This window comes from Motacilla alba, chromosome 6 (genome assembly GCF_015832195.1).
Source record: "Motacilla alba alba isolate MOTALB_02 chromosome 6, Motacilla_alba_V1.0_pri, whole genome shotgun sequence".
In the NCBI taxonomy this organism is placed as follows: domain Eukaryota; kingdom Metazoa; phylum Chordata; class Aves; order Passeriformes; family Motacillidae; genus Motacilla; species Motacilla alba.
In genome coordinates this window covers 15,782,297-15,809,970 of record NC_052021.1, presented here as the reverse complement: position 1 = coordinate 15,809,970, position 27,674 = coordinate 15,782,297, and the positions used below count along the sequence as shown (strand labels likewise).

The following is a 27,674-nucleotide window of genomic DNA, read 5'->3' as shown; positions in this document are numbered from 1 at the left end:
ACAGGCGGCCAAGGGCACTGTGACCAATGGTGGCCGCGGCGCAGCAGCGTTCGGCCGAGCCCAGCTCACGCCTCGGCCGCCCGTGCGGACAGCGCTGGTTCGAGCCGCGCGAGAAGCAGCCCCGCGCCCTCTCCCGCAGCCGCGGCCCGCCCAGCCAGGACGTCAGGGGCCGGGGCCTCCCAGCGCCTGCGCCGCATCCGGGCCCCGGCGGGCGGAGCGCGGACGTGGCAGCGGCAGGCGGGGAGCGGCAGGCGGGGAGCGGCGGGGCGGGAGCCGGAAGTGGGCCCGGCAGTGGGCCCGGCAGTGGTGGCAGCGGTGGTGAGTGAGACCTGAGGGGGCTCCGGGTGGCCGGGCCCGCCGGCGGGGCCGTGCGGCGCCTGCTGGGGGCGGGCGAGCGGGCGGGCGGCATTGAGCCCGGCACCGCGCCCGGCGGCCCGGCCGCGGCCCGGAGCCGAGGCGGTGCCGCCGCTGCCGCTTCCTCCTCCGCTGCGGCCCGGTGGCGCCCGGTCGGGTGACGCGTCGGGCCCACTGTGCTGCGCGCCACGGGAGGCTCTACAGAGCCCCGGGGCTCCTCGGAATGCGCCCGGGCGGGAGCGCCCGCATCGCCCGCGGCCCGGCCGGTGCCGGCGGCCTGCGGGGCCGGGCCGGCTGTCGGCGGGGCCTGCACTTCCAGTGCCTGGGCTGCCCCGAGAGAGCCGTCGGTGTCCCGGTGTGGTGCGGCGACATCCGGCAGCTGCGAGTCGGGCCGTCGGTCCGGCACGGAGAACCGAGTGCTTCTTTTTGGTCGGGGTGCGCCGCGAGTCAGACACCCCTCTCTGCAGCCTCTCTAATCTCCTGTAATCCGCGGATCCTTCCCCTGGCGTTTGTGCTGTGCTGTTCAACCTTTCATTCATTCGGGCTTTGCAAAGGATGGTCATTCCTGGCGGAGATCTGGCGACTGAGATTGGCTGGATTTGATAGTAAAACTTGGTGGTTGTATGGCTGTAAAAAAGGAAGAAGGAAAGTAAAGGAGATGGCATGATTGAAATACAAGTGTAGTCTTGAAAAGGTGGTCATGCAAGATGGGACTCTTGCTTTCCATGTAGATGTTGCTTTTCTGTTGTTGGAATTGGCTTTCACTCTTTCTGAGAAATGCTTTTGATGGAGTATGGTGAAGCTTATTTTCCTTTAGTTTGTTGGGTGGTTTTTTTTTTTGGAATCTGATCTCTGAGAGGGACTGCAAAACCATCCAAACTGGGCTGTAGTTGAAGTTCTTTTTAAACTTACTGGCTAATGGAAGTAGTTGCTGGGATGTAAAAGAATTGCTTACACCTATGTCAGAAGTTTTCCACAGGAATTAATGTTTGTACTGTCATTGAAAATACAGATTTTTTTTTTCCAGTTTGGTACTCGGTTGATTGTTAGCTATTAATGTGATAATTCCTTTAAAATATTTCTAGATCCATTTCTGTTACAGGATTATGTAGTCGACTTTACCAAATGTTGTGAGGAATGTTGGACAGAAATCACTATCTGAGGCATAGCATGCAAATTCTTTTTTGTTATTTTTTACAAACAGTGTAAAATCAGTGTAAAAATAGGAGATGACTATTCATTTTGTACTAAAGTCTTTGCTCTTTATTAATGGGGAGTTTTCCTGATTATATGTAGTAAACTCTGGCTTTAACATTGTTTTTTTCTTTCCCACAACCTTCTCCTAGAGTAGGTGTTCCAGCTATGGGACAGATAGAAATATATGTAGCCAAAAACTTCCTAGCTTTCCTCTTTAAAGGAGACTTACTTTCAATCACGTATATACACTCTGTGAAAACATAAATATTTCTATCCATTTTCATGTGGAACAGGTTCTTGCTAATGGAACTACCCTTTTTGGCTTGAAGCTGTGCCATTCAGGATTCTTTTATTGTTGTAGACAGAGTATGAAGAGGACATCAATATAAAGAATATATAATTGCTTCTTAATATGCTGTGACACTCCAGGTTTTAATTTCATGGCTGAAATCTGACTTATAGCAGTGAACAGCTATTTAAAAGATTATTTCTTTGATGAGAGGTTTGGTGCTTGTACTTCTTGGAATGTTTTTTCCTGCTGTGGTAGGACTATGTTATCTTCCTGTAACACTTATTATCAGAAGGAGGGTCAAAAATCAAAGGAAGAATTGGTGGTTGGGTAAAGAAGGGCAAGGTACAGAGTCACCAACAGTAATCAACAACAGGGTCTCTGCAGAAGAGAGGTGGATGTTTCTTGTTCTTTAGATTTGAAAAGATGTGTTAGGGATTAATTGTGAAGATAGAGCTAGTTCTTATATGTTCAGCAAGATTCGTTGTTAACATAGAAAGCACTAAAAGACAGTATAAACTGGAAGTAGGTATTAGGAAAAGCTAATTGTGACCTTTTTTTTGTTTCTTGCAAGTGATGGAACTTGTGTAATGTGTATTTGTGCAGAGGAAGTCAGAGCACAGAGATGGCCAGTGTTACAATGTATGTGAAGAAAACTTGTTTTTTACTCCTATTCTGTATATTCCCTTTCTTCCCTCTGGCCTCTTCCCTAAATTTGAAACTGCTCATGTAACTTTTTCTAGTCCATTATGCTTGTGCAAGATTCACAGAAATGATTCAGATTACTTCACTCATTGGAACATATGTCCACACATGTGTGGAGGTAGCTAGGAAACAGAGATCCTTCGCTGTGGTTTTGTTGATGCTGTATTGTCAGTGACTTTTGCCTCCATGGGGTTGCTCTTCAGAAGCCATGCTCATAGCAGAGAGTTTTTCAAATCTTTTCCTAGGGCTTTATCACAGTGACAGAGATGTGAATCAGTTCCACCAGGAGACTTGAGTCAACAAAGTATGAAATGTTCTTGAAGTAGAAATCTAGTGGTGATGGCAGGGGTTGGAAGTACTGGTAGTTTTGAGGTTAGGTCAAGATTAAGCTGGGGGTTTTTTTTGTATTCGGTTTTTAATCACTTTCATTCTTGTAACTTGTGTACTGTATTGTACCTTGCCCAGGATGGTGAATCAGCCTAACAAAACTGGGTTTAATGTGGCATTCTTTAGAGTAATATGGAAGTGATCACACCTTAGATTCACTTTGAAAACTGTGTCTTATACTTTTTGTGACCTGTTAAAACAAATGTTTCCGGCAGTAACTCAAAATGCGTAGATGAAGAAGATGTTACCTGTGGTGTAACAAGTTGAGAATTAGCAAAGGCAGGAAGAGAGAGTGCCACATATTACAGCCAGATAGGAGTGGATTCCAGTATTGCCTTTTGGGTTGATTTGAACAAATGTGTGGGAGGCATTTGTTACAATGGCCTGGGAGCTTACAGATAGATTAGTTGGCAGTTTCTGACTTCTAGGACATGAGTTTCTTTTCCAAGATTTTCTACAGAAAAAAAAAAAACCCACCCAGTATTCTTTTATATCTGAAAAGAACCAAGTGTTCCATGAGTGCTCGTAGAAGACCTAGTCAAGCTGTCCATGAAACAAAAGCAAGGACATTTCCCTTTCTGAAGAGTGTTGTTAGCTCCGGAGTCTAGGTCTTTGTAAGAATAGCAAAACCTTGCTGCTTCCAGAAAGTTGCAGGTCAGAAACTTTAAAAGTTGTGTAGGCAATACTCTGAATTATTGATGCTCTCCTTCTATCCCATCTTTTGGAAATAGTTTTGATTTTGTGTTAAATTGGATATTTCCTTTGTGGCCATGTGGTTGACTTGGGTTGTGTATTTTTTTGTTGTTGTAGGTTTGGGGGGGTTTTTAAGTATCAGTCTCCTCAGTAGTTGAAACAAACAGGCTTTTCCTTTCTCTGGGGCCTGTAAAAGAGGCAATAGCACCTTTCTGAAGGAAAGTAATTTTGCTGTATGCCTTCCCTTTAGAAAGTGAACAAGAACTGATGAGATCAAGCTTTTCACTTTCAAAAGGGAGTTAACGGTGAATGCAGACTATAAAAATGATGAATATGAAGTTTTCAGTGATTTGGGAGATTTGCTCATTGAAGCGAGCTCATATGAATCACTAGGGGTTTTTTTAAAGCATGTCGTAACAACTTCACTGTGGTCTGATTTGTTTGGATACTAAGTAATCTTGAAGCTATTGTAAAAATTTAGATATTCAGCACCTCCTACATTATTCCTGTGTATTTTCCTCCCATCAGCTCATTACTGATCTTCGCTGCTTGTCTGTCTTGTACAGCAGCCTTCTCATGTAATTGTAGCTTTGTAACTGTGTTGACCAAAACTTCATGGTCAGCTGCCTTTGTACAGAGGAATAGAAAATGATGTAGAGTGACTGCTTCCTGCTTTGCAGGAAAATTGTTGTTTATGGTAATGACCACTTGTCATAGGTTTTTTTTTTCTTCTATCATCAGTCCTGCTTATTTGAGCTTTGTATTGTAACTGCTGAGTAGTAATATGGTGTTCAACACCATGTGTCAGTATTATGTTTGGCTTACTTTTGGTAATGTGTTGCTGCGTGCAAAGGAATAGCCTGAGCATTTTTATCCTGTGAAATGGCCTGTTATCTCCATTTCTCTCTATCTGGTATATGTATTAATTCTGTCATTCTCCATACCCCAGCCACCCGTCATGTCATAAGACAGAGCATTAAATTCTCCCTTTCTCCATATCTCTTCAAGTGACTAGGTTCTAATTTACACAGAGATGTTTTTTGAGTGGAAACAAAATTAATGTTTGGTACAAATAGCTTGTACTGGGGAAGAGGGAAACAGACTCAGTGACAACTGTCTTCCGCCTTCTTAGAGGCAAATACTCTTGGTCCTGCCTTATGGTATTTCACATCAGTGATGAGCAAGTGTACCACAAGCCGTATGTGCAGAGCAAGTTGGGCATCAAAAAAAATGAAGCAGCCTCGTCCACAGCTTCAGCACTGGACTTGTTCCTAAGTCTCCCTCCTTGACCCTCTGCCAGTGTAGAGAAAGCAATAGCTTGTGCTGTGGTGGAGGTGAACCTGTGCTGGCTGGCACATGGGCTAGCTCAAGGTGAGGTGTATCTGCCTTTCAGTTGGGACACTGAATTAGAACCATCTTGTTTGTGTAGCTACTTTTTCCACAAAAGTGTAGGAGATTATATCAAAACTCTTTTTCTCTGTAAGATGTGCATTAAATCAGCTTACCTCTCAGTTTTGGTATTGAGGAGAGAGGAACAAGATACAGATATCACCTGCTCAGGCAGGAGGTACTGATACTCACATGAGGGAGGGAAGACGTAAAAGGGAATAGTAAAAGATCATCTGGTGAAATTACTGAGTATGCACTCACAGCAGTAAGTCAGAAGTGGTTTACAAGGGATGAGCTTGCGTTCTTACCCTATTGTGCTTTAGAAAAACAGGAGGAAAAATGTGAAAGATTCATCTTCTGCCCTGTAGCAATTCCTAGTTAGACCATTAGATCTGTTTGGGGATTTCTGTAGGTCTAACTTGTGGAAAGTGTCTTAGTGGTTATAGCTCAGGAGCTATCCTGTGGAATATTGCTACTCTGCAGATCTTCCTGGAGGAGAGACCTGTTTGCAGGAGCAGTGGCTAGAAGCCAGGTTTCTCCTGTGCAATCCAATAAGCAGGGGCAGGAAGAAGAGGAGACAGCCCTCCTTCCTTGTCAGAAAGCCCCGCCCAGATGTTCCAAGATGTGCAGGTAGAGGAGTCCTCTCCTTGTGTTCTTCACTGCTTGTACTCCCACTTTGCAGGAGGCACTCTCTTGCTATACTGTTTGTACAGAACAGGAGGTGACTGAGAGTAGGTCTGTCATTCCAGTGTGGTCACACTGATAGCCTGCCTGGGCAGTAAGAGGTTAACCTTTCAGGGAACTTGGGAAGGGAACAGGTCCCAAAGTCCAGACTTCCTGCCACATGGCTGCTCAGGTTAGACTGCTGTGCAGAACTAAGTCAAAGGTAGTGTGGGAAACCAGAATTTTTAGAGATTACATGTTATAAACATGACAGTAAGAGAGTAATCATGTTTAAAACCACTGCGGGCTGATGAAAAATTGTCATGCTCTTGTAAGCTGTTGCAAATTACATGTTAACTTTCAAGAGCAAATTACCTTTAAATATTTAAGAGGAGATCTTTTTCTAAACAAAAGCCCTATCTTTGCCTTTATACAGTTTGGAGAATAACAATGTAAAACTTCATTTATTTCCTTTCATAAAAATTTAAATCTAATTTCAGAGTGTTAGTAATCTTAGTATTGACATTTGTCATGTTTATTAGCTGTAGGAGGTTAAATGTAATTTTTATGTTTTGTGCTAGCTTTCTTTTGTAAGTAATGAAATCTCTCTGTTATGATATATGTATTTTCCCTTTATGGCATGCATGAAATAATTTCTTCGTGTGGATGATTCTTAGAAAGCTGTAGTTCTTCCAGTGGCTTTGCTGTACAACTGTGGTGTCAGTTGCTGAAATAATTCTTTAGCATCATATTTTTGGTAATGTGAAGAACCAATCTTTGCATTGTTTGGCATGTGCTAATCAGAGTGTAGGCAAACTAGCTTGGGGCTTTGATACCTGATTGAGTTAAGCTACAGATTCCTGGTCAGGCTTTGCTTCTGGCTGCTGTTGCACCTCTGTCTCCTCTGTGTTAAGATTTGCTTTGTATCTTTAACACACAAGTTCATCACAGAGTTTGGAGAGCAATGTGAGGGCAACATTAGTAATTTATTTTACTTTTGCTTTGCATTTTTATATAAACTGATGGTTTTTAGTGAATAATTTAATTGCTCTAAACATGTTTCTTTAGTGTTAGTGTAGGGAGTCTTAGCTGAAGAGGCTAACAGTGAGATGGAGTGTCCAAAGAAGTACAGATGATGCAAAATATTCTTAAGAGAAACACACCATGAGGGAATCTCCTGCCCCTGAATTAAACTCCTTGATTCTCCACAAATGAAAGGCACTGTGGATTACCTGCCTGCTTCCTGTTGTAAAAATTGCTTGTTTGGTTTGGGGTCTTACATTAACAGTTGTGCTTTTCTTCTTACAGAGCTAGTCAGTCTCTGTATACAGTTAGTTAGGGGAGTTGGGAGTCTGTGTGTTGAGCAAGATTTCTTGCAGAAGTTTGCTAAGAAATGTCTCTTCTGTCTCTGACACTTGGTAAAACTCCTTTAGTGCCATCTTTGCCTGTAATTATTTTCCATTTTTAACACCTTTCCTAGGTGAAAATTTTGCTTTTGGAATATCTTTGTTTTCTGAAATGTATGTACATAGCAAGGACTTTAAATCATCTATTGCTAAAAAAAAGGCTGTAGCCCCCTATGCTGGTCCTGTTCTAGAGTCTATCAAACACTCCAAGCAGCTGCCCTTGTGGATTGTGAAGCTTGCTGCTTGTAATGAGGAAACATGATCTAACATAAACTAACATAAACTAACACAGAGATGACAGCTGAACTTGTTCAGTGTTTCATTGAAGTGTTATGTTAAGGGATCACTCATCTATATAATGAAATGTATTTTCTGTTGGTCTGATTCTGTGAGGTGGAAGTAGTTTGAAAGGTTTCTCAGGAAGCTTGATAATAATCTGCTATTTTATGGCAAATGATGGTATTTCTATCTAAGGTGATGATCGCAGGTCTAACCAGGAGGAAATGGTGACTAAGTTGACTAGAAAACATAGTTTCTGAAAGCACTGTTTTAAATAGCTCTTGTAAAGCATTTATCTGACTTGCTGTGCAAGAGTAAGTTATCATTAATGTTTTAGCTTACCAAGTATCTTAAGATCTCTCACTTATTTGAAAGCAGTAGGGAAGCTGACCAGTTTGGTTTTATATCTGCTTAAAGTCATTTTTTCCCCCCCTTTTTGCAGGTGAGGTTAGGTTGGGGATGTGAATACAATGAGTGTAAACCAGCAAGCTCACACGGGGCCTCCTTACGGGCAACCTCAGCCTGGATATCAGGGATACCAGCAGCCTGCCTACGGAGGACAGTCACTGCCAGGGGCTCCTCAGTCGCAGTATGGAGCTTATAATGGGCCGATGCCAGGATATCAACAGCCAGTCCCTCCACAAGGTACTGCTCAGTCAATGCTTACTGATTGATAACCTGTGAATTATGGCGTGCATGGAATTTTTGCTGTATGCTTACACGATGTCCTATTGCTGTATACAATATCCTATTGTAAGTCTTTTTTTTGTGGTAGTGATTAGCTTTTTTTCTCTGTGTAATTTGCATGATGCTAAAAATCACGTCGTCCCATATTCTGAGGTTATTGTGCTGTCACTTGTCCAGTTTAGTAGGGTTTACTCTTGTGGGAGGTCATAAAATTAACATGTTGAGAAACAGCCTGCTTTTTTCTCTGTGTCCATGTCCCTGTGTTACTGAAGCACCTGACTAGAAGAGTCTTCCTGGTGAGGTTCTGTTGAGAGGCAGCAGTTAGGGACTGTAACAGATTTATAATTGAGACTGCCTTACATTATTATGTAGAAAGATCTGCATTCCATCCTGAAAGATTGACATGCAACTCTATGTAGAAAGTGTATTTCAATGTCTTTAAATTCAATAAAAAGACATTCAATAAAGACATCTAATGTCTTTAAATTCAATAAAAAGTTTGTGGACATGGGGTAAGCTAATGTATTCTAGAATTTCACTGATTCTGCAGGATCCTATCCCTTGTTATTTTTGTCTGTTAAAAAAAAAAAGTAATTCAACTTTTGTTTTCCTGTTTTCAAAAGAAAGTCTGACTTTAATAAAACTTTGTGAGTCTTGGTTTTCAATTATGTTAATTGTTTTGGGAAATCAATAGTGACTTTAACATTTGAAATGTAGAGGAGAAAGTACTATATCTTTGAATGCAAGTATATCTGCCTTTTCAGATCACAGGGATGAATTCAGTTTTGCTAAAATTAGCACAACAGGTTTCAGATGGGTGTTCTAAGGTAATTAGGACTGTGCTGGTCATGCTACTTGTCTCTGTACTATTCCTCCCTGCAAGTACATCTTCAGTCTTTTGCAACTTCTCAAATTTTGACCCAGACTCAATGAGAAGGATAGAACAATTGAAGTGCCTCTAGTTGTCTTGAAACTAACAGAAGTGGAGGACTGAAATTTGGGTGCTGAATAATTGCACTGTTGGGTTTTTGTCTAGAGTTAGTAGAGTAGCGTAGTAAAAGAGTTAAGTGTGGTGTGGTAAAGAATAGCTTATTCAGGTGCTCCATCTTCCTTTTCTTTCCTTAATCCTCTTCCTCCCATGCTCTCAATAAATCTCTTCTAACAGCACTTTTAATCAGAGAGTTTTGAGCTAGTTTCACAAGGGGTTTGAATGCCTGTGAAAGTAATGAAAATTATCTCTGAGGGGAGGAAAGAAACGCTGCTTCCTGGGAAAGCAGAGGCAGGGCTCAGCCACCAGGTGCTCTGTCTGACTGCTCACTGTAGCCAGCAACTAAATAATGTTTTCTGTCCAGTGATTGGACTTGCTTTAGTGAAGGAGAGAAAGGAATTCAAGAAGAACAAAAATTGCCACAGATTTGGAAAAGTTACATCAGTGCAGCTATTTATAAAAAGAGGCTTTAGCTGTAGACAATGTGAAGAATGATTAGGGTGTTTGTGAAAAGAAGCTGATGAGCATCTTCTGTCAGATACCTCAAGAATTTTCAGAGTTCACAAGCCTGAAAAGCATTGCTTTTTAAGGGAATTAATTTTTTTCTTCTAGATTACTTATGGTTTGCCTTTTTTCATTTTGGGACAGCTCAGTAAGGACATACCTAGTTACCTTGATAACATTCATATAAAGTTGTGCAGATTGAAAATGCAGATTTTGTGCCAGTAATGACTGAAAGGTGGTGTGACACTGAGGGCAGCAAGGTGGTCTCGTTTGAACAACAAAACTGTATTGCACTACTCAAGTAGTATCTCATGTACTTTTTTGTTATTAAAGGCAAAGGCCAACCACAGTTTGTGGGGATTTTTTTCCATTTTCTTTTCTGTGACCATCGTTCCTGGACTTAGCAGGCTGTATTAAGGAAATCTCAGTTGCCAGGCTGTGCATTTTGGACCTGATGTTTAGGATTCATATCTTTAGAAGAAATAAATGTAAAATTCAGAGCCTTACAGAACAGCCAGAGGTTGACCTGTCACTGGCTGCTGAGTATAAAATCCCTGTGGAAGAGGGAGTCAAACGAACAGCAGATTATCAGAGATAGCAGACAGGGTATAGTAAAAATAGTGACAGTTATCCTTTCCACCACCACCTCCAACACATTATGTTTACTGCAAGTCTTTGTGGCAAGACCTATTGTACAATAGAGAGGAGAGAGCATTACTTTCAGAGGCAGAAATTTAGGAAACACTGAGGGGTAAAGGGAAAACTGCCAGTGTTATTCTGATTTCAAAGCGGTTGTCTTAGGGATTTATTTTTAAAATAACAGTAAAATTGCCTGGGGGACTGAGTATAGAAATGTTGGGAGTCGGTACCATCCTTAGTCAGGGAGTGTTTTGCTACTGATTTATGTGACAACCCCTGACTCTAACTAAGTGGAATCATGGGAATGCCATGGCAGTGATGGTAGTCTTTCTGAGGACCAGAAGTGGAGTGCTGTGGTGCTAGCTGAAAGTAGCTGCTTCTTGCTATGAGAATATTGAAAGAACCAGGACAATTTTGCCCCAGTCCTTTAGTCAGCTTATTGGTTTCCCTCAGTTGAGGTCCTGCAGTTGAAAGTGCAAACATAATTATCTGAATGCCAGTAACCATTAGGCTGTAGATTGTTTTACATAGGCTTGCTTTATGAAAATGTTAACACTTGTGTTATGTAAAGACTGGATTTGTAATATGTTGTGCATGGTGGAAGAGAGGGAGTATAGCTTAAGGAACAAGGTGGTAGATGACATTAATTTTGTGTGTGAGATGTTTTGTGGACTGCAGACTGTTCTTAGCATTGGAAAGGCTTCTCTCAGTGCTTTCTCTCAGGCTTGATTTACTGGTATATTCTGTCTTTCCAGGTTACTTTCCTTCCTTGGGGTTTCCTTCGAAGGGCTCTCCTGTATCTCTCAACTCTGACACTTCTTCTCTTGCACCTAATTTCATAGGTAAATGGTGTCCTTTCTGTGGCAGTGTTTGTGCTGTGTCGCTTCTTCTGTGCCAAGTTCCCATTTAATATGGATACTTATCTCAAAGGTTGGATACCTGATTGTTTAGGCAGAGGTGGGTGGGACATTTCCCAATCTATTTGTAGGCAGCATTCCAGAAGCATAAATAGGATATGAAGAAATAACCCTAGTAGAAATCCCTTATGCATGCAGATTCATAGATAAAACTTGTGACTAATGTTTTCTGAAGTCTGATTTTAAAACCTGAATTGACCCATTTAGGTTCTGTCAGATGCAATCCTTAGTTTAAAAGAATTCAGTCTCACCCTTGAGAGGGAAGGTGAGGTTTGAAATTATGGCATTGCAAAGAAGTGAAAAATCTCTGCAAACTACCAGGAGATTGTTACTGGAAGTCATGAGATTTGTGTAACTTGTGCTTTCGTTTAGGGGGAAAAAAACAAGTCTTTAATTTCCTTGGCTATACTTGGAATCCAAGTATATGTTAGGAATAATTACTTTTCCAAATGCTGTGACTTGATGAAGGAAATATCTTTTTGCAACTAGCAATCAAAATGTAAGAAATTCTGCAAGAAACCATATTGTACTTTTCCTTTTATCAAACTAGTGGTATTTTGGAAGAGCTATTTCTGGAGGTGTTGATTTGTTTAGAAGGGTGTCAGAAGACAACCATATAGGCTCAGGGCTTTGAGGAAAATCTCAGGCATTTCCCATTTTGCTGTGATGAGTAAGATCATCACAAAGATGTTGAGGATTTGTCAAGAATAATGAATATTAGACTAATAAACCGCTAGATACCTATACCTCTTCTAGTAATTTCTTTTTCAGTGACTGTTTGAGCAGTCTGTAGGAGGTGTGATAGAAGTATATTTATGATGAGAACTAGAAAAAAATACTTACAAAGCTTTTTCTGAAGTAAGCACATATTTGTCAAATGGTATGCCTGTTAAATTTGGGGGGGGGGGGAGAAATTTAACTCAATGTATGTTAAATGTATGTGTGTAGGGTCTCTCCAGAAATTGGATTAAATATGCCTTCAAAGACAAAAGATACGAAGACCAAACAGTTCACATGTACTATCAAAGGAAGTGCATTGGAAAATAGATGAGAGGTACCACAAAGGAAATTCAAAAGAAATAACGTACAGATAGTTGGGGATCAGGAAGTGCTTAGCCAGAGGAACAGTAAGATGAAGGTGCTGTAACAGTAGTTTAGAAAATATGAGATTAATGAGATAAAAGTATATAAAAATAATAAATGTCTCTAGGAGTAATTAAATCCTGTCTCAAAATGAAGAACAGGAGGAAGTTTAGTAATAAATAAAGAAACCCAAGAAATTATCAGTTATTTGTACAAGGTCTAGTTAACTCCTTCCTTGACTTTCCATCCCCAGGTTTGCTAAGAATTGGATGTAGTAGATAAGATAAAATATATGAGTTGAAACCTCATGCTTTAGGGTATAAGTAGTACTGTAGAATTGAGAAATGGCTCCTGTTATTTCCTATTTTTTAATGATTCCTCACAAGAAGGTTTCAGAATCCCTTTGAAACTGGCCATGCCAGTCACTGTCAGTGACACAACAATGTGTATGTGTGGGCCTGGTCTCATGGGGCAGTTTTAGTCATCTGTACTTAATGATAACCTATATGTGAAATAGGTTCCCTAGTGGTTAACAGGCATGGTCAATTGTTCTAATTACCATCATTGTTAATATAGTTTTATTAAAAGGGAAGTTTTTATTCTCTTTTTTGGAAGTAAAATCTGCAGTTGGTCTGCTGGTATTGTATCCAACATTTTGTGGTCTGTGGAAAGACTGGTTTCTGAGGAAAATATATTTGGGCTGTGACTGAACCAGCTCAGTCTGAAAGATGGGATAGTATTTGTGTTAGCCTCCAAGCTTGAGAGGCTGGAAAGAAAGGTATGTGGTGGCCCCCATTATGCTATATATAAATGCAGTAACCCTTGTAGTTTTTGGAAACGGAATCTGCTTGCATAGCCTGCTTACCTTTGAGGCAGGGAAAACTGACTTGTAATGGACATTAGATTCCACTGAATACTCTTGGTTTAGATAAAAATAATTGGACTTGGAGGGGAAAGGATTCAGTACCTTACTGACAAGAATTTTTTTTCTTCATAAAAGATGAAGGTGTCTTTTGAAGACCTTCCACAGCACATAGTTACTGCTTGGTCTGTGTGGAGATGGTAACTGGTGACACTGGCTAAAAATATTTGTGCATAAATTATTTGTTGCTCATGGAGTATTGTAATAGCAATTCTGCCCTTGAATTTTTCATGGTAGTTGGTTCAAGCCCTTGTTTCTATAATTTGTGATATTTTAATTTTTTTTCCTAATGTTTGTAGGTCCATTAAGAGCCCCACCAACATCTGGAGCTCCTCCTCCAGCCTCTGGAGCATCTCATCCTTCTGGCCACGTGGCATACAGTCAGTTTGAACATGGAGATGTGCAGAATGGAATTCCAGGCTCAGCAGCCCCAATGCAGAGGTGCATATGAGAAGAGTGAATTGTAGCAAAATCCCAACTTGGTAGACTCATGCTGGGTCTAAATTTTTTAGATCTAAATCAAACTAAGTACTTCATGGTTTTGTAGAATATTGACTTTTGTTGTTGTTATTGTTTTGAAGCAATGTTTTGCCACAGGTGTATTCGTTAGACAGTGAGTGTATCTGGAGATGAAAAACTTGTGAAAGGATGTGAGCAGATGTCAATGACTGATGAAAACCTCTTCTCCTCTTATGACATTCTTTGTAGTTTTCATTTTTACCTAAAAAAATCAGTGGCATGCACACAACTGTAGTATTTGTTCCTTGGCAGTGTGAAATGATTTCTGGAGCATGTGCCAATCTTTACTGAATAATTTCTTAGTATTGATTCTGGGCCCTCTTCTGTTCCTTATGGATCCCTGAGTTACTGTCATCCAAGGCTCTTCAACATCTTTTCCAGAAAGATACTGCCATTTCCTCTGTGGTGAAAGTGGCAATAGCCCTGGAGAGTTCAAATGTTTTGAGTGGCAGAACATTCTTGCATAGCTGTGCAGGCCTGACTGTTGCTCACCCTATAGATTCTGTGCAGTGTTTCTGATTTGTTGTGTTAACTGGAATGGAATTAATAAAAATACAGAATTCGTATTTTAAGAGCTAATAGGGGTTTTTTTGTTTGGTGATAGGGATTCAGATACATGCAGAATATGTAATTTTATTTTCCAAAACTGAGCTCCAGTGTTTCACGTAAATATCTGAGACCCAGATAGTGTTTATGTGCTAGAACAATTTTAAAAGGCACAGGGAATTGTAACTTCTTCTGTAATGAGGAATCAGCTCAGTTTGTCATATTCCCTCTCAGGCCACCTGCTTCTCAGCCGTTTCTGCCAGGCTCAGCACCCACGCCTGTCAGCCAGATATCTACGTTCCAGCAATATGGGCCCCCCCCAGCCAGCGTGCAGCAGCTCAGGAATCACATGGCAGGGATGACAATTGGCTGTACTGCAGCCTCTGCTCCTCCCCCAGCTGGACTGGGCTATGGTAAGGTTTCCTGGCTACTGAAGTATGCTATTGATTTTCATTTTTGCTAGTAATTTCATAAAAGATTTTTTTCTTGTCAATGATTCATTACCATATGGTTATGGGAATTCTCTGGGTGTTGATGTCTGCCATAGTAAACAGTAGTTTTCTTAACTAATAAGGTAATAATTGGGGAAAACAGGAGTGAGACTATTGCAGGGAACAGTGCTTGCACTGCTGGACATGAATAAAAAAGGAGGGTAAATAACGTTGGTCCTCGGCTAGGTGAATCTTGTGAAACACAGAAGAGTCTACCCCTAAGTTACCTGTTGGAGAGTCTACGTGTCTTGCCGCTGTTGTACAGCAGCGCAGTCAAAAAAAAAAAAAAAAAGGAAAAAAGGGCCCTGTAAATCCTGTAAATATAAATCACAAAGGGCTGAAAATACTCTGAATGATTGTGTATAGAGTTCTGCTAGAAGTCAAGAAGACACTCACTTAAACAGTAGAAACTGAATTAACAGTAGAAACTGAATTTAGATACTTTGTTCTATGGTATTAGTTATACAGTCTCATTGCTGTAGATTAGGGGGCTTTTAAATTAAAGACTAGAGTTTTGTCTTTATTATATGTAAACTGATCTGACTATTTTAAAATTGTTTTGCTAAAGTACTTTTTAAACAAGCATCTCGTAAGACAGATTTTATAGGAAAATTAGGAATAGGTTGGGGATACAGATTTCCTTGGCCTTTTGGCAGCATGTTTGTCAAAAATTATTCTCAGAAATAGTACAGTGCTACATACAAATGCTATTAAAACCACAAAGCTCAAAACCGTTCTTGACCTACAGACTCCAACTAAGTGTGGAGTTTAAGACAGAAACTTAGTTCAGAAAATCTATGGATAGACTTGTGGTGGTTCATGTTTTGCATATTCCTGGCTTTGCCCTTTTTTTTCTGGCCCTGAGTCCTGAACTATATTCTGAATATGTAAAATAAGTAGCTCAGACTTTAAAACAGAGGGCAATGAAAGAACTATTGAGTTTCAGATCCACTGAAGGAATTTCAGCTCTCTGATCAATCTAAGAGAATGGTCATTCAAGATTTGTCTCTGCTAGTACTGATATGTTCATCTGAAGATGAGAAAGTGGTAGATTTACTCAGGTGATCTGGAGCAAATGGGTTTTTCTTGCATCTTAATTGTCTTGAGGATAGAAGAAAATTATGATCTATCTTTTTTTTCTTACCGGGTCCCCCAGCATCGGTTCCTCCAGTCTCAGGAAGCTGTAGTGCAACAGGATCTGGTCTCTACACACCTTACAGTGCGAGCCAAGGACCCCCTCTTACCACTGTGTCTCAGGGTCTTCCTTTGGCACAGCCTCCGTTTCCTGGTCAGACAATATCAACTCAGCGCCTGCCTACTCAAGTTCCTGGTTTTACCCCACCTCCTCCTTCTACAGGGGTTGGACCTTCCTCTTACCCTCCTACCACAGGTGCTCCAAGGCCACCTGCCATGCCAGGCCCACCACTGCCTGGGCAGACAGTTGCTGGACCACCATCATCCCAGCCTAATCATGTTTCCTCACCACCACCTCCATCAACTATGGCAGGGCTGCACCCTGGGCCTCCCATGAGTGGTCTTCATGGACCACCTCCTCCCACTCATCCTCCTCAGCCAGGATACCAAATGCAGCAGAATGGTGAGTATTCCTAGTATAGGAATTTTAAGTTAAGTATTCTCTGTGTGCTGCAAACTGAGAACTAGATTTCCTGTTGTCACTTATGGGCTCCTGGCTGCACATTAAAACTTCCCTCTTTTCCCTGTGCTCATGTCTGAGATAATATCATGTGTCATTCTAAGATATTTTATAATACAGGTTTTAAGCAGATTAATGTAACTAAAAAAATTCTAGCTTACTTGGCCAATAAGATGTTTAGCAATTAGTGCCATAATACTGCCAGAATTTATGATCAGAATTTTATTATGGACTCCAATTTGATGTCTGCAACTTCACCTGTTCAAAAATAAACATTGGAAATACCCAGTAGCCTTCTTTTATATTTTTAAAATTTGTGGCCCCTGTGCATATGCAATGTGTGTGAAAGGAGTTGTTAAATGTTGAAAAAGGAGTTGCTATGTTTTCTCCTTTAATTTGCATAATCATATTTTTCTCCCTTGTAGAAGCTTGCACATCTTAAATGTACTTGAAAGTAAGACCAGTTAAGCTTTCTGAATTAAAACCAGTTTTGGCTGGTTTTTAATCAATAACACTTAGAGATAGCTGGGATAAAGTAATCATGTGCAAATGTTAGGACTGGGAATTCCATCCCCCATGCAGCTTTGCACAGCTGGACAGGTAAATTACTTAAAAATATGTAAAATACTAACGGGTTAAATCATGCTGTTACTCTGTAAATGACTGGAATTATCTGAAATAATACGGAATAGCTTCAGGTAGTTACAAAACAAAAGAGAAAATCACACATTAGCCGATTGCTGTAATTTCAAACGAGACAAAACTGCCCAAGGGAACTCATTGCATATCTTTAATTTGAAGAATTAGGGGTCGTCCACTAGCTTATTTGGCTGTTCTGTGTGCACTTTCCATTAGACAGTTCTGCAGGTAAATATTCATGACTCAATATTCAGTGCATGATCTTAATGTGCATTGTAATCAGCACTTACAAACTCTAAAACTACTTACAGCAGTGTGCTGGTTTGGGCCGAGGTAGAGCTAATAGAGTTCAGACTAAAAGCCTCTGTTTCCTTAAGTCTAGTTTTGTGGACTGTATCTATCAGTTTATTGCGTTGTTGATAGAGATGGACCAGTCTAAGCTGAAACACTATGATAAACATGTTTAATCATAATTAACTGAAAAGCACCTGACTTTAATTTTCTTGAGGGTTTTTTTTAATAGTGGCAGGAAATGGGGGAAGTGCCAGATGAAGAAATGCCTAGTATTAAGGCACTGTTTGATTTTTACGTTCTTTTCTTGCTAAGGTTCCTTTGGACAGATGAGAGGTCCCCAGCCAAACTATGGAGGAGCCTATCCAGGAGCACCAAATTATGGAACTCCCCCTGGACCACCACCTCCACCAAAACGCTTGGATCCAGATTCCATTCCTAGCCCTGTAAGCTTACTTGTTCTTACCAATGTCAACTCTTGGGTAGTGTCTTTGCAGAAGACAACTGACAAAGACCAAAGCTGAAAACAGGTTTCTCATTCTAAGGAACATCAGTCTCTTTTCCTGCTTATGTTTCTCTCTTCTCTCCACCTTCAGTGATGAATTAGCCCAGAGGCAGTATTATTCTTGGTGACTAAAGAAAGGCACTGCGTATGGAAATCACTGCTCTAATTCCTCAGGTCTTTTTCAGAAAAAACTGTGTTATCTTTTGAGGATCCTTGAGGGCTTTGATTAAACATGTTTCTCCATTTCTGGATTCTTGCATAATGACTTTCCAAGGTGAACTAATTTCGGGTTTTGAGGTGACAGTCTGTGAACTGTGTGATCTATGTTTAGAGTATGGTTAGTAGGAGGTGATTGTAGTGCTTTTCCTATAATCTGTCAAAGAGCTGGTTTGTGGTTTTTTGGGTCATGAAGTCATGATGCTACATCAGTCAAATATGGACAGCTTCTCAAACTGGGATTGTCTTTCAGAGTGGAGGTTCTGAGACAGGATAGGCAGTTATATGTAATGGTACCAATGCTGAGTAGTATTAAGCCTGGTGGTATTGTTGCCACTAGGCTGCAGTGCTGTTCCTTCCACTACTTTTGATGCTGTTTCAAAATAATGAAATAATGTAGTCTTGAGTTAGATCAGAGCTGATGTTATTCAGAAGGTACTTCTATTTAAAAAAAAATACCTATTTAGATTCCAGGTTTATGTATAGCTTACTACTGGATTTTTTTCATGGAATATAAGTCTTTGATTGCTTGTCTGCCTCTCTTTTCTTCCACTAAATGAAATCTCAAATGGCTTGTGTCAGTTGCCTTCATGTTAGCATGTTCTTAAAGCATAAATCCTCAGTTTCTAACCAAAATTAGCAGGTGAGCCACTGCCTTCATTAGCAAGGTGTTCAGAGCCAAGCCCAATATCCTGGCAAGACTGGTTTTGGGATCAGTGTATGCTGCAGAAGCTGATGTGTCCTGTTGCATGAACCAGTATCTAAATGTATCTAATTCCAGTGCTACAGGTTTCGGTAGAGAGAAGTAACACTGTTACTTTTTGGTTTATTATTCTCTTTTTTTTTTTTTTTACACTCTTATTTCTTATTTAAAAAAAAAAGCAACTTAATGAGCTGCCACCCCAGCAGAAACCCAGGCACAGAATAGACCCAGATGCAATTCCTAGTCCAGTAAGTGCTGTATATATGTCAATAGTAGTCTGTGTGTTGGTGACCATCTGTGCATGCCAGAAACCTGAACTTCACCTTGCTAACCCTCCATCATTAATCTTTTACCCTTTCCTTGCTGTCTTCTGCTTGCCTTATCAAAATGAGTAACATTACACCACATGAGGCTTTTAAAATCTACTGTGATGAATGGTGAGGCAATAGAAAGCAGTGTTTCAGAAACAGATCATGAAGAATGTCTCCCCTTCACGTTGTGTGATCTTTAGACTGTTGGTTTCATCAGATTCCAGCTGGCATTTTCAGAGTAAGCCAGTTGTGTAATTGCCCATACAATGTGTGTCTCATGTCAGTATGCACACAGCATGAGCTGTTGTAGCCATGCTTTCTGCTGTGTTTTGATCAGAATTTGATTACTGTTCTTGCTGATATGCCAGTACTGGGCCAGTGCTGTGGAGTTCTAAAATTGCAGATGAACTGGAGTTTTGTTTTAATTTTAATTCCTGATACAAATCTTCTAGTATGACGCATGGGGAGCTATAAGCATTCTCTCATTATCTGTGCTCATGCATAACCATTAAATTTTGAATTTGAAAATTTAGTGTTTATGTTGGAGAATCTTATCTAAAGAAAGTAAAAAGCAGCTACCTTTTGGATTGGAAGACAAAAAAAAACTTTTGGGTTTTTGTTACCCTGTGTCACTTCTTCCTCACGTAGTCTAAGTTCATAATTTAACAGGTACCAGTGGTGAGATCAACAATGTCAGTCAGCCTGTAGACTTCTGTAATGGGACTGGATTTATTCTAGAGTAGTCACTGAAGCTATGGGAGGCTCTCTGCTTGCAGTCTGTAGTGAGAGGGTGGAAGTTCTGCCATACAAACGCCTGAATTTCAGAATTTGCTCTAGGCAAAGGCAGGTGTGTTTGATGGCAAAATAAGAGCAGAAGAATGATTTTGCTTACTTTAATTCTTTCATTCAGTCACTGCTAAGGTAATATAGTTTGAATTGTGTACAGCTACAAAGGTCAGTGAATATTTTATTGAAGGCAAAATATTTAATACATTTCTGTTACCTTAAGCAAATTTGCAGTTGTGAAGAATTTGAAATACCAAAAAATTTAAGATTTTTACAGGCTTTGAAGTTTGATTCATTGACAAGTCTATTGAAATTTCACTTTCCACATTCACAGAATTCAAATTACAAACCCTTGAGCATCACAAAGTAATGAAGGCTTCCACCTGAGCTTGCAAACCATCTGTCTTTAGGCCAGAGTTACAGTGGTTAGAAATAAAGACATACTATGAAAACAGTGGGACCATAATGGAAAGAAAAGGCCAGGTCACCTATAGGACTTCAACTTGAGGCTTACAGAAGCTTCTAATTCTTATTTGACTAGAACTCTACAGGGGAATGCTACCAAAAATTGTTTTCTTGATCTGAGTTTGGCTTTTATGAGTTCAGGTCAGACTTTAAAACACAAAATATGCTGCTACTAAGAATACTTGGGGAAAAATACTATTTGCAGCTTGTAATTTATTTTTAGTCAATAAGTACTATTTAAAATCACACTGAGAGGTGACTGCTTGACAAAATTACTTGCTCTTCCTATTTTTAGAGATAGTAATGTTTGCCTCAGGTCCCCTTTTTACTGCCTTAGAGATTTTTTTATTTTACTTATTTTATTTTGAAACCAAGCCTCCACATAATAACATGGTATTTTCCATCACAGATTCAAGTGATTGAAGATGACAGAAACAACCGTGGGTCAGAACCATTTGTCACTGGAGTGAGAGGGCAGGTCCCACCTCTTGTTACTACAAATTTCTTGGTCAAGGATCAAGGTAAACTATTTTTCTTTTCCTAAACAAACAAACAACACAGAGTGAGTGACAGAACTGTGAAGGAAATTTGTTTTACCAACAGAAGCTTAGTTTCAAGTCCTGTGTTGATTTGATCTCAGTTTAGATTCTCCTGATTATTTGGTAGCTAGTAACCAATTTGCAGGTAAAAATTGTTTTTCTAGGCAGATATTTAGGACCATCATTAGCAGAGATATCAGAAAACAGCAAATGAAGCCTCTTCTGTAGAGCTTTATAAAAAATATTTAAGAACTGAAATCTACTAGCAACATCATTAGAATTGGACTGGCAACTGTATTTTTTAAAAATTGAGAGGGATGTAAATTGGTCTCATGGCTCTGTAGAGAAAAGATATTTCATCATTTAATTGCTGACACTTTTTTTGAGTTTTAAAGTTCCAGAATAAACTTCAGAAGCTGATTCTATAATCAGGTATTTTACTCTTCAGCCCAAATTACGAAACAAAACAGTAGAAATCTTTGAGTAGAGTTTTCTGTCTACATTATGTCTTAATCTGCAAATATATGAAACAGAAATGCTTTTTTATAGCTTCAGGTTGACAGGGAGTCAAGTTCATTTGTTTTAAGGTCTTTTATTATATATAGTTAATCATTAAGAGGTATTTTATTGGGAATTCAAGTTTCCCATAGATTAAAACTGAATATTTAGCTAAGCTTACAGTGACTGTGGCTTAAGGACACAACTTAAGATATCTTTGTTTCTCTTCTTAAATATGAAGTGAATTTGTACTGAAATTTGTGGGGCTTTTTCATTTGTTCCCCAGGTAATGCAAGCCCCCGCTACATCAGATGCACATCTTACAATATTCCCTGCACGTCTGACATGGCCAAACAATCCCAGGTTCCCCTGGCTGCCGTCATAAAGCCGCTGGCTACTCTGCCGCCGGAGGAGGTGAGAGCCGTGCTAGGGTTACGTGTGCCCTGTGCATGCTCAGGTGTCAACACTTAACAGATATGTTTAGAAGGCATATTGAGGTGAGGAAGTCCAGGTAAACTTTGATTCTCCAACAGGTGTGAAACAGATATCTGTAAAGCAGAAGAATGTTGTGTTCAAAACATTTAATGTTCTGACTGCCATGATAATTTCAGCTTTCTTGCAGTAGCTGTCAAGCACTGTGACTAAGTGACCAAAATACTAGGGTGGTCACAGAGGCGTACACTTCCAGCTGATCTCAGTTTCTTTCTTAGTCTAAAGTATTTAAATGGTTGCTAATCATAGGTATTAAGTCTTTTCTAGAATGCCAGGTTGTGAAATTGGATGAGAATGCGTGGAACAGCACTGGTTTGGCTGTCTTACATGCATGTATATGCACAGCACTGTGTGGGATGACAGCACAACACTGAGTACAGAGCACTGCTGAGCTGCACTTGTATTTCTGACCTTTCTCTCAGCACTTATTTCCTTCTAGGTCTAATGTGTGGCTGTTGAGCCTTTTACCCACTGGTGTTTAGTTGCTGGGAATGTGAAAGCTCAGAGACTTTTATAGAGTTTGACATTTTTTAAAGTAGTCTAAATACTCTGGCTATTATGTAGTGTTAGCTTGATTGGAGCAGTGACAGGAAGACAAACAGGCTTGTTAAATTTGAAAACAGGTCTGCAGTGTTCTATGCCCTGTTAAACCTAAGTGTAGCATCTGCTGAGGAAAGCAATTTCCTCTGGTATTTTAAGGGTGTTTTTCTCCTGTTGCATTTCATTTGTGTCCCTAAACTATGGTTTGAATTTTAAAAACTGGTTTATGATAAAACTGATCTGTGGCTGAAGTTTAAAAGGACCCCAATAGGAGAATAAGGTCTTACTTAAGAACCTGGGGGCTTGTAGAGTTACACCTTTTTAGAGACACTTTACAACTAATAGTTGTTTGGTCTCTTGGTGTATTTATACTTCGAACAAACACTTGTGGTGTCCAGAAAAGAAATGGCCAGGATTGGAAAATTGCCCTGGAGACAAGTCAGCTTCTAGTATTTGGAAGTTCATAATGGCAAAGGCAAACTCACTGTGGAGGGGTCCTTCCAATAGAAGAAGACTCAGCTGTTTAGAGCAACAAGACTGTAAATAGAGCTAAAGCTTTACATAAAAGAAAGGATAAATGTTCCATGACAATAATATCTTATGAAACTCAAGCATTCAGATACATTTAGGATATATAAAAATTCAGCCAAATCCAGCCTGGTTGCCAGATACAAGACCTTTGCCTGATGTTATACACTGTTCAGAAAACCAAGCTTGAGGCTTTGGAAAAAAGTATCTCTGTCTTCTGGGAGTAAGTGGTTAATGACAAGTTATGCATTGTGCAGTGTACAGGGAGATAGCAATGACCACACAAGGCAAAGCTTAAAACTTTCCCATCATCATGAGACCTTTCTTTTCATGTTTTTTTCTCTTGCTCCCCCAGACCCTTCCTTATTTGGTAGACCATGGAGAATCTGGTCCTGTCCGATGTAATAGGTGCAAAGCTTACATGTGCCCTTTTATGCAATTCATTGAAGGTGGAAGGAGGTTCCAGTGTTGTTTCTGCAGCTGTGTCACTGAGGGTAAGGTCTCTTCTGGAAATGCCTCTCTGGGCTCTACTGGAAAGGTCTTTGAACAAGATGCAGGCAAAGTCTTTATCGTGTTATGATCATTTATAATGAATACTGTGATTTAGTATGTGTCTAGTCTTGGAAAAATTATTGGAAGGCATGTTCAGTGTTCAGTTCTGAAATTGTGTTCAAAAAGATGCTTATGCATTGTAGTATTGTAGCAAATTTTTACTATGAGTTATTTGTAGCATAATGGCTGGTAGTTTCAAAGTCTATTGTATTTTCTTAGGGTATTTCAAAAGTACGGGGTTTTTTAACAGGCTGAGATATAGGTCTAGCCAGTAGCATGTGTTACAATTATTCTCACAAAGCCTTTTTTTGTCTCATTAACACTCCTTTGAGATGAAATTGCAGTTAAATCTGCTACAGCTGAATAAGAGTGTTCAGTACAGACCAGTTAATATTAGTTGCTTTTCTAAATTAGTAAAAAAAGTGCTTCCTTTTAAGCAGAAGTCATAATGAGCTGCTCATAGCATAACATTTGTAGATTTGTTTTGAAGGCACAGTGGAAAGTAAGGTACAACAAACCTTATGATGATGTTTTCAGTGTTCATTTGATAGCACTGATGGCTTTTAATGGACTGTTCTTACCACCTCAGTTATGCTGTACAACTTTTGTACTAACCAAAATGGGGATTAGAATTGGCCAACTTTAAAAAACAATTTTGTCTGGTGATTTTCTGCCTGCATAGACTCCCTGTCCTGTTCACTCAGCAGCTGTATGAAGGGCTGTACCTGTAACAATTGAGCAGAGGCAGAAAAGGGAGGGATGCTGAGAGATGAAAGCAATACTGTGAAAACACAATGTAGTTGTACCTAAAACTTAATAACAATTTTTGTTTTCTCTGTAAATGCCATGAGGTATTTCTTCTTTGCAAGTACCAAATTAACTTGTATGGGATGTGTACTTGGAGACAAGAGTGATAAAAGCTTATATATAGTCTTGATATCACTTTGTTTTATTTTGAACTTTTGAAACTTGGAATGTTTAGAATAGTTTAAATGTGGTGCATAATGTCATTCCAGATAATCTCATTTTAATCTCCTCTGGGGCTATATAGACAGTTATATAGAGCTATATAGAAACTATAGCTGGAGCAGATTTTGTCACCCGAGCAGTTCTGCAGGAGGGTGTGTCTATCATGGTAGTTATTGGGGCACAAGGGAAATGCTTTGTTTCTACAGCTGAGTTTTATAGGCAAAAATTTAGCTTAACTCCCATTTTATTTTCTTATGCCTTGTACCAGCACAAAAGTACTGGGTTCTGGGCATGTGGTTGCACTTCTGTTCCTTGTTAATCCACTGTAAGAAGTACTTTGTCTATTCTGATAAAAAGATTATGGGAGTCTCTGGACGTGAGAGTGCCTGGAGGCTTCACTCTTGTGCAGCACAGGAAGGGAAGGAGAAACTAACTTATATAGCAAAATAAGGAGCTCAGTGTTTTAGTAAGTCTGACTTGAGTCAGTAATGCTGTAGCCTGTAGCTTGCCTCAAACTCTCTTTTAAGTAATTTGTTACTACTTATATGGGATGGTTATATTTTCCCTTTGGACTAGATCCTTCGGAATAATCCTAAAAGCGTATTGCAGTGATGTTTCTGATATGAAATGGAAAGGAGATTCAAGAAAAGTATATTAGTAACTATACTGTGTGCTGTCAGGCGCATGAGCCAAACTGGAATACATTTGTATTGTTTTGCTTTAATGATATTCTTAAATTGCATTAATATTTTTAGTACCGGTGTGCTAGCCCAGAGTGCTAGCTCACTTTCCTGGAGTTTTGTTTGAAACAGTTGTTGTCATGTTGGCTCTCTAGTTACAGTGTTTATTATGGGCCTATCACTGAGCTTAATGATTTTTCCTTTCCCAGTTCCACCTCATTACTTCCAGCATTTGGATCATACTGGAAAGCGAGTAGATTTCTATGACCGACCTGAGTTATCACTGGGGTCATACGAGTTTCTAGCAACAGTTGACTATTGCAAGGTATAGTAGTACGTTTTTATTGCTGTATTTATTTTGCTTTTAAGTAAAAAGACTATTTTCTTCAAAGTAAGAAAGACATTAATTGTGTGAGGCTGATTTCTAGCTGGGAGGGATAATTAACAGCATTAATCCAGCCCACTTTATTGTGTAAAATAACATGCTTGTTTGCTGGCTTACAAAACCAGTGGAGGTCCTGATCACATGACCTCATATAATTTAATAGCTGTCTCTGTATTTTTTTTTTTCTGGAGCTATATAAGCAGCCATAGTTGCACTTACCTTAGGAATTCTGCAGAAGGGATTCATTCTTGTGCAGTAGTCCTTGGCAGAAAAGGGAATTGTAGGGGAGGTTCAATGCAAGTACAATAGTAACTATGCAATGTGCTGCCTGTTCCACAAGGTGGACCTTACCTATTGAACTTCAGTTTGAAATCCAGCCATAGTGATAAGCAGCACAAGAAAAGTGTGGAAATATATATTTCCTAGCTGATTTGCTTTTAAATGAAAGACTTAAATAATAATTACCTTCTAAGGAATAGGGAAACTATGTGCAAGGTATTTATTAAAGCAACTTATATCTCTGCTGAAATATTATGCTGAGAGAAGAGATGCCTAAATGTTGCGACTTGATACTGCTTGCCTTCTAATGCTTCTGCTTTACTTTGAGTTAAGCAAAAGTCCAGTTATTTTCTAACAGCATAAGAAGAGTTTTGACTCAAACAAGATGTGATCTTCACAGCTTTTTTGAAAGTTCTTATGTTTTACTTTTGTTCTGAGTGCTTGTTCCAGTATGACCTATAGACTTTAGAAAACTATTGACTAAAAGAAATTTTTCATTTCCAAAGAAAGCCTGATTTTTAAGAAGGAAAAGGTTGTAATCCTTGGAGAGGAAAATATTTTACTTTATATTGATGGAATCACCTATGACAAGTCTGATCAGGGTCCAAAGTTTTGAGAACTGGCAGAAATCTTCCCTGTCTTCCCTTTTCCAATCTAGCTTAGTCATGTAAATGGATTATTTAGTAGTAACTGTTCTCTGATCCATGGTAAAGTTAGTCTAGGGCATTTAATACCAGTCCATTTCAAATATAGTATGTTACCATGTCTGTTAGTTGAAAAAGAATAGGAGAGAGAGCTTAAGAAACAACTGCTGCTCATGGTTACAGAGGTACATGAAAGCAACTAAGTTTTGACCAGCACTGATTTGTCTGTGTTACAGAGCTGTTACGTCAGCTGCATTACATGGTGATAGTGTGATTTCTTCCCTCTCTTCCACAGAATAACAAGTTTCCTAGTCCACCTGCTTTCATTTTTATGATTGATGTGTCTTACAATGCTGTGAAGAGTGGCTTAGTGAGGCTAATATGTGAAGAATTAAAGTCACTCCTAGATTATCTGCCCAGGTAGGTATATTGTGAACTACAGTAGTCAATGCAAATGGGAGATGCTGTTATTTTTTCCTCTTGAAAAAATGCTAGTAGTTTAAAAATTACTTGATAATCCTGTCAAGCTTTTCTTCAGAAAAAGGCCAAGCACGTAAACCCTTCTTGGTGAAAATAAATTCTACTTCCTTTCATTTTTCCCTTAATGTGCTGGTTATATGTAATGGTTTATCTATCTTCTTGGATGTGAAGGCAAGTATATCTCTTACAGGGAAGGGAACATGGAGGAATCAGCCATTCGAGTAGGCTTTGTCACCTACAACAAAGTTTTACACTTCTATAACGTGAAGAGCTCACTGGCACAGCCACAAATGATGGTGGTCTCAGATGTGGCAGATATGTTTGTGCCACTCCTTGATGGTTTTCTGGTGAATGTGAATGAGTCCAGGACAGTTATTGCCAGGTAATATCAATTTATTTACAATGTGTGTAGTCAAATGCTTGTTTGGTAAATTCAAATGTTACGTGCTTAATTGTCATGTCAAGTCACTCCATGTACTTTAACTTACCTTACTCTGAGATTACGCTGGCACAGTAGGATGGGGAAATTGAAGGCCTGAGGGAATATTTGGCTCATAGCTCAGCTTGGCAGAAAGTGTATATAAGGGGAATTAGTGCAGAAGGGCATTTCTGGGGAGAAAAAAAGGAAAAACAAACAAAATCCAGGCCAAAAAAAACCCCACCTAAAATAAAGCCACAACAAAACACAACCAGGATGATGCAGAGCGAAAGCTGTAAGAATACTGAATCACTGTCTTTAAGTCAACTGCTTAAATAACTGCAAACTTAAGACAACAGGGGTGTCCAGTTTTGGTTCTGTAGAGAAAACAGAGTAAGTGGGATAGAGAAGATAAAAATCTGAAAGGAAAGAAGGAAGTTAG

The 27,674-nt window shown here is 39.7% G+C and overlaps 1 protein-coding gene across 7 annotated transcripts in view; it reads left to right on the top strand.

Annotated features, from left to right (window-relative positions):
* The first annotated feature begins 206 nt into the window (after positions 1 to 206).
* SEC24C (SEC24 homolog C, COPII coat complex component) overlaps positions 207 to 27,674 on the top strand; it is a 37,419-nt gene continuing 9,951 nt past the window's right edge. The window contains exons 1-14 of one of the 7 annotated variants that reach the window (XM_038140014.1): positions 207 to 318; positions 7,805 to 8,007; positions 10,936 to 11,022; positions 13,402 to 13,543; positions 14,402 to 14,580; positions 15,815 to 16,255; positions 17,558 to 17,688; positions 18,846 to 18,914; positions 20,638 to 20,749; positions 21,552 to 21,679; positions 23,181 to 23,319; positions 25,236 to 25,351; positions 26,630 to 26,754; positions 27,005 to 27,196. In XM_038140014.1, the coding sequence (XP_037995942.1) occupies positions 7,833 to 8,007; positions 10,936 to 11,022; positions 13,402 to 13,543; positions 14,402 to 14,580; positions 15,815 to 16,255; positions 17,558 to 17,688; positions 18,846 to 18,914; positions 20,638 to 20,749; positions 21,552 to 21,679; positions 23,181 to 23,319; positions 25,236 to 25,351; positions 26,630 to 26,754; positions 27,005 to 27,196 (2,036 nt within the window). In that variant the 5' untranslated portion in view covers positions 207 to 318; positions 7,805 to 7,832. Of the gene's footprint in view, positions 319 to 828; positions 957 to 7,804; positions 8,008 to 10,935; positions 11,023 to 13,401; positions 13,544 to 14,401; positions 14,581 to 15,814; positions 16,256 to 17,557; positions 17,689 to 18,845; positions 18,915 to 20,637; positions 20,750 to 21,551; positions 21,680 to 23,180; positions 23,320 to 25,235; positions 25,352 to 26,629; positions 26,755 to 27,004; positions 27,197 to 27,674 lie in introns of those variants that run through there. The other 6 variants (XM_038140019.1, XM_038140018.1, XM_038140013.1 and 3 more) reach the window with 6 other exon arrangements.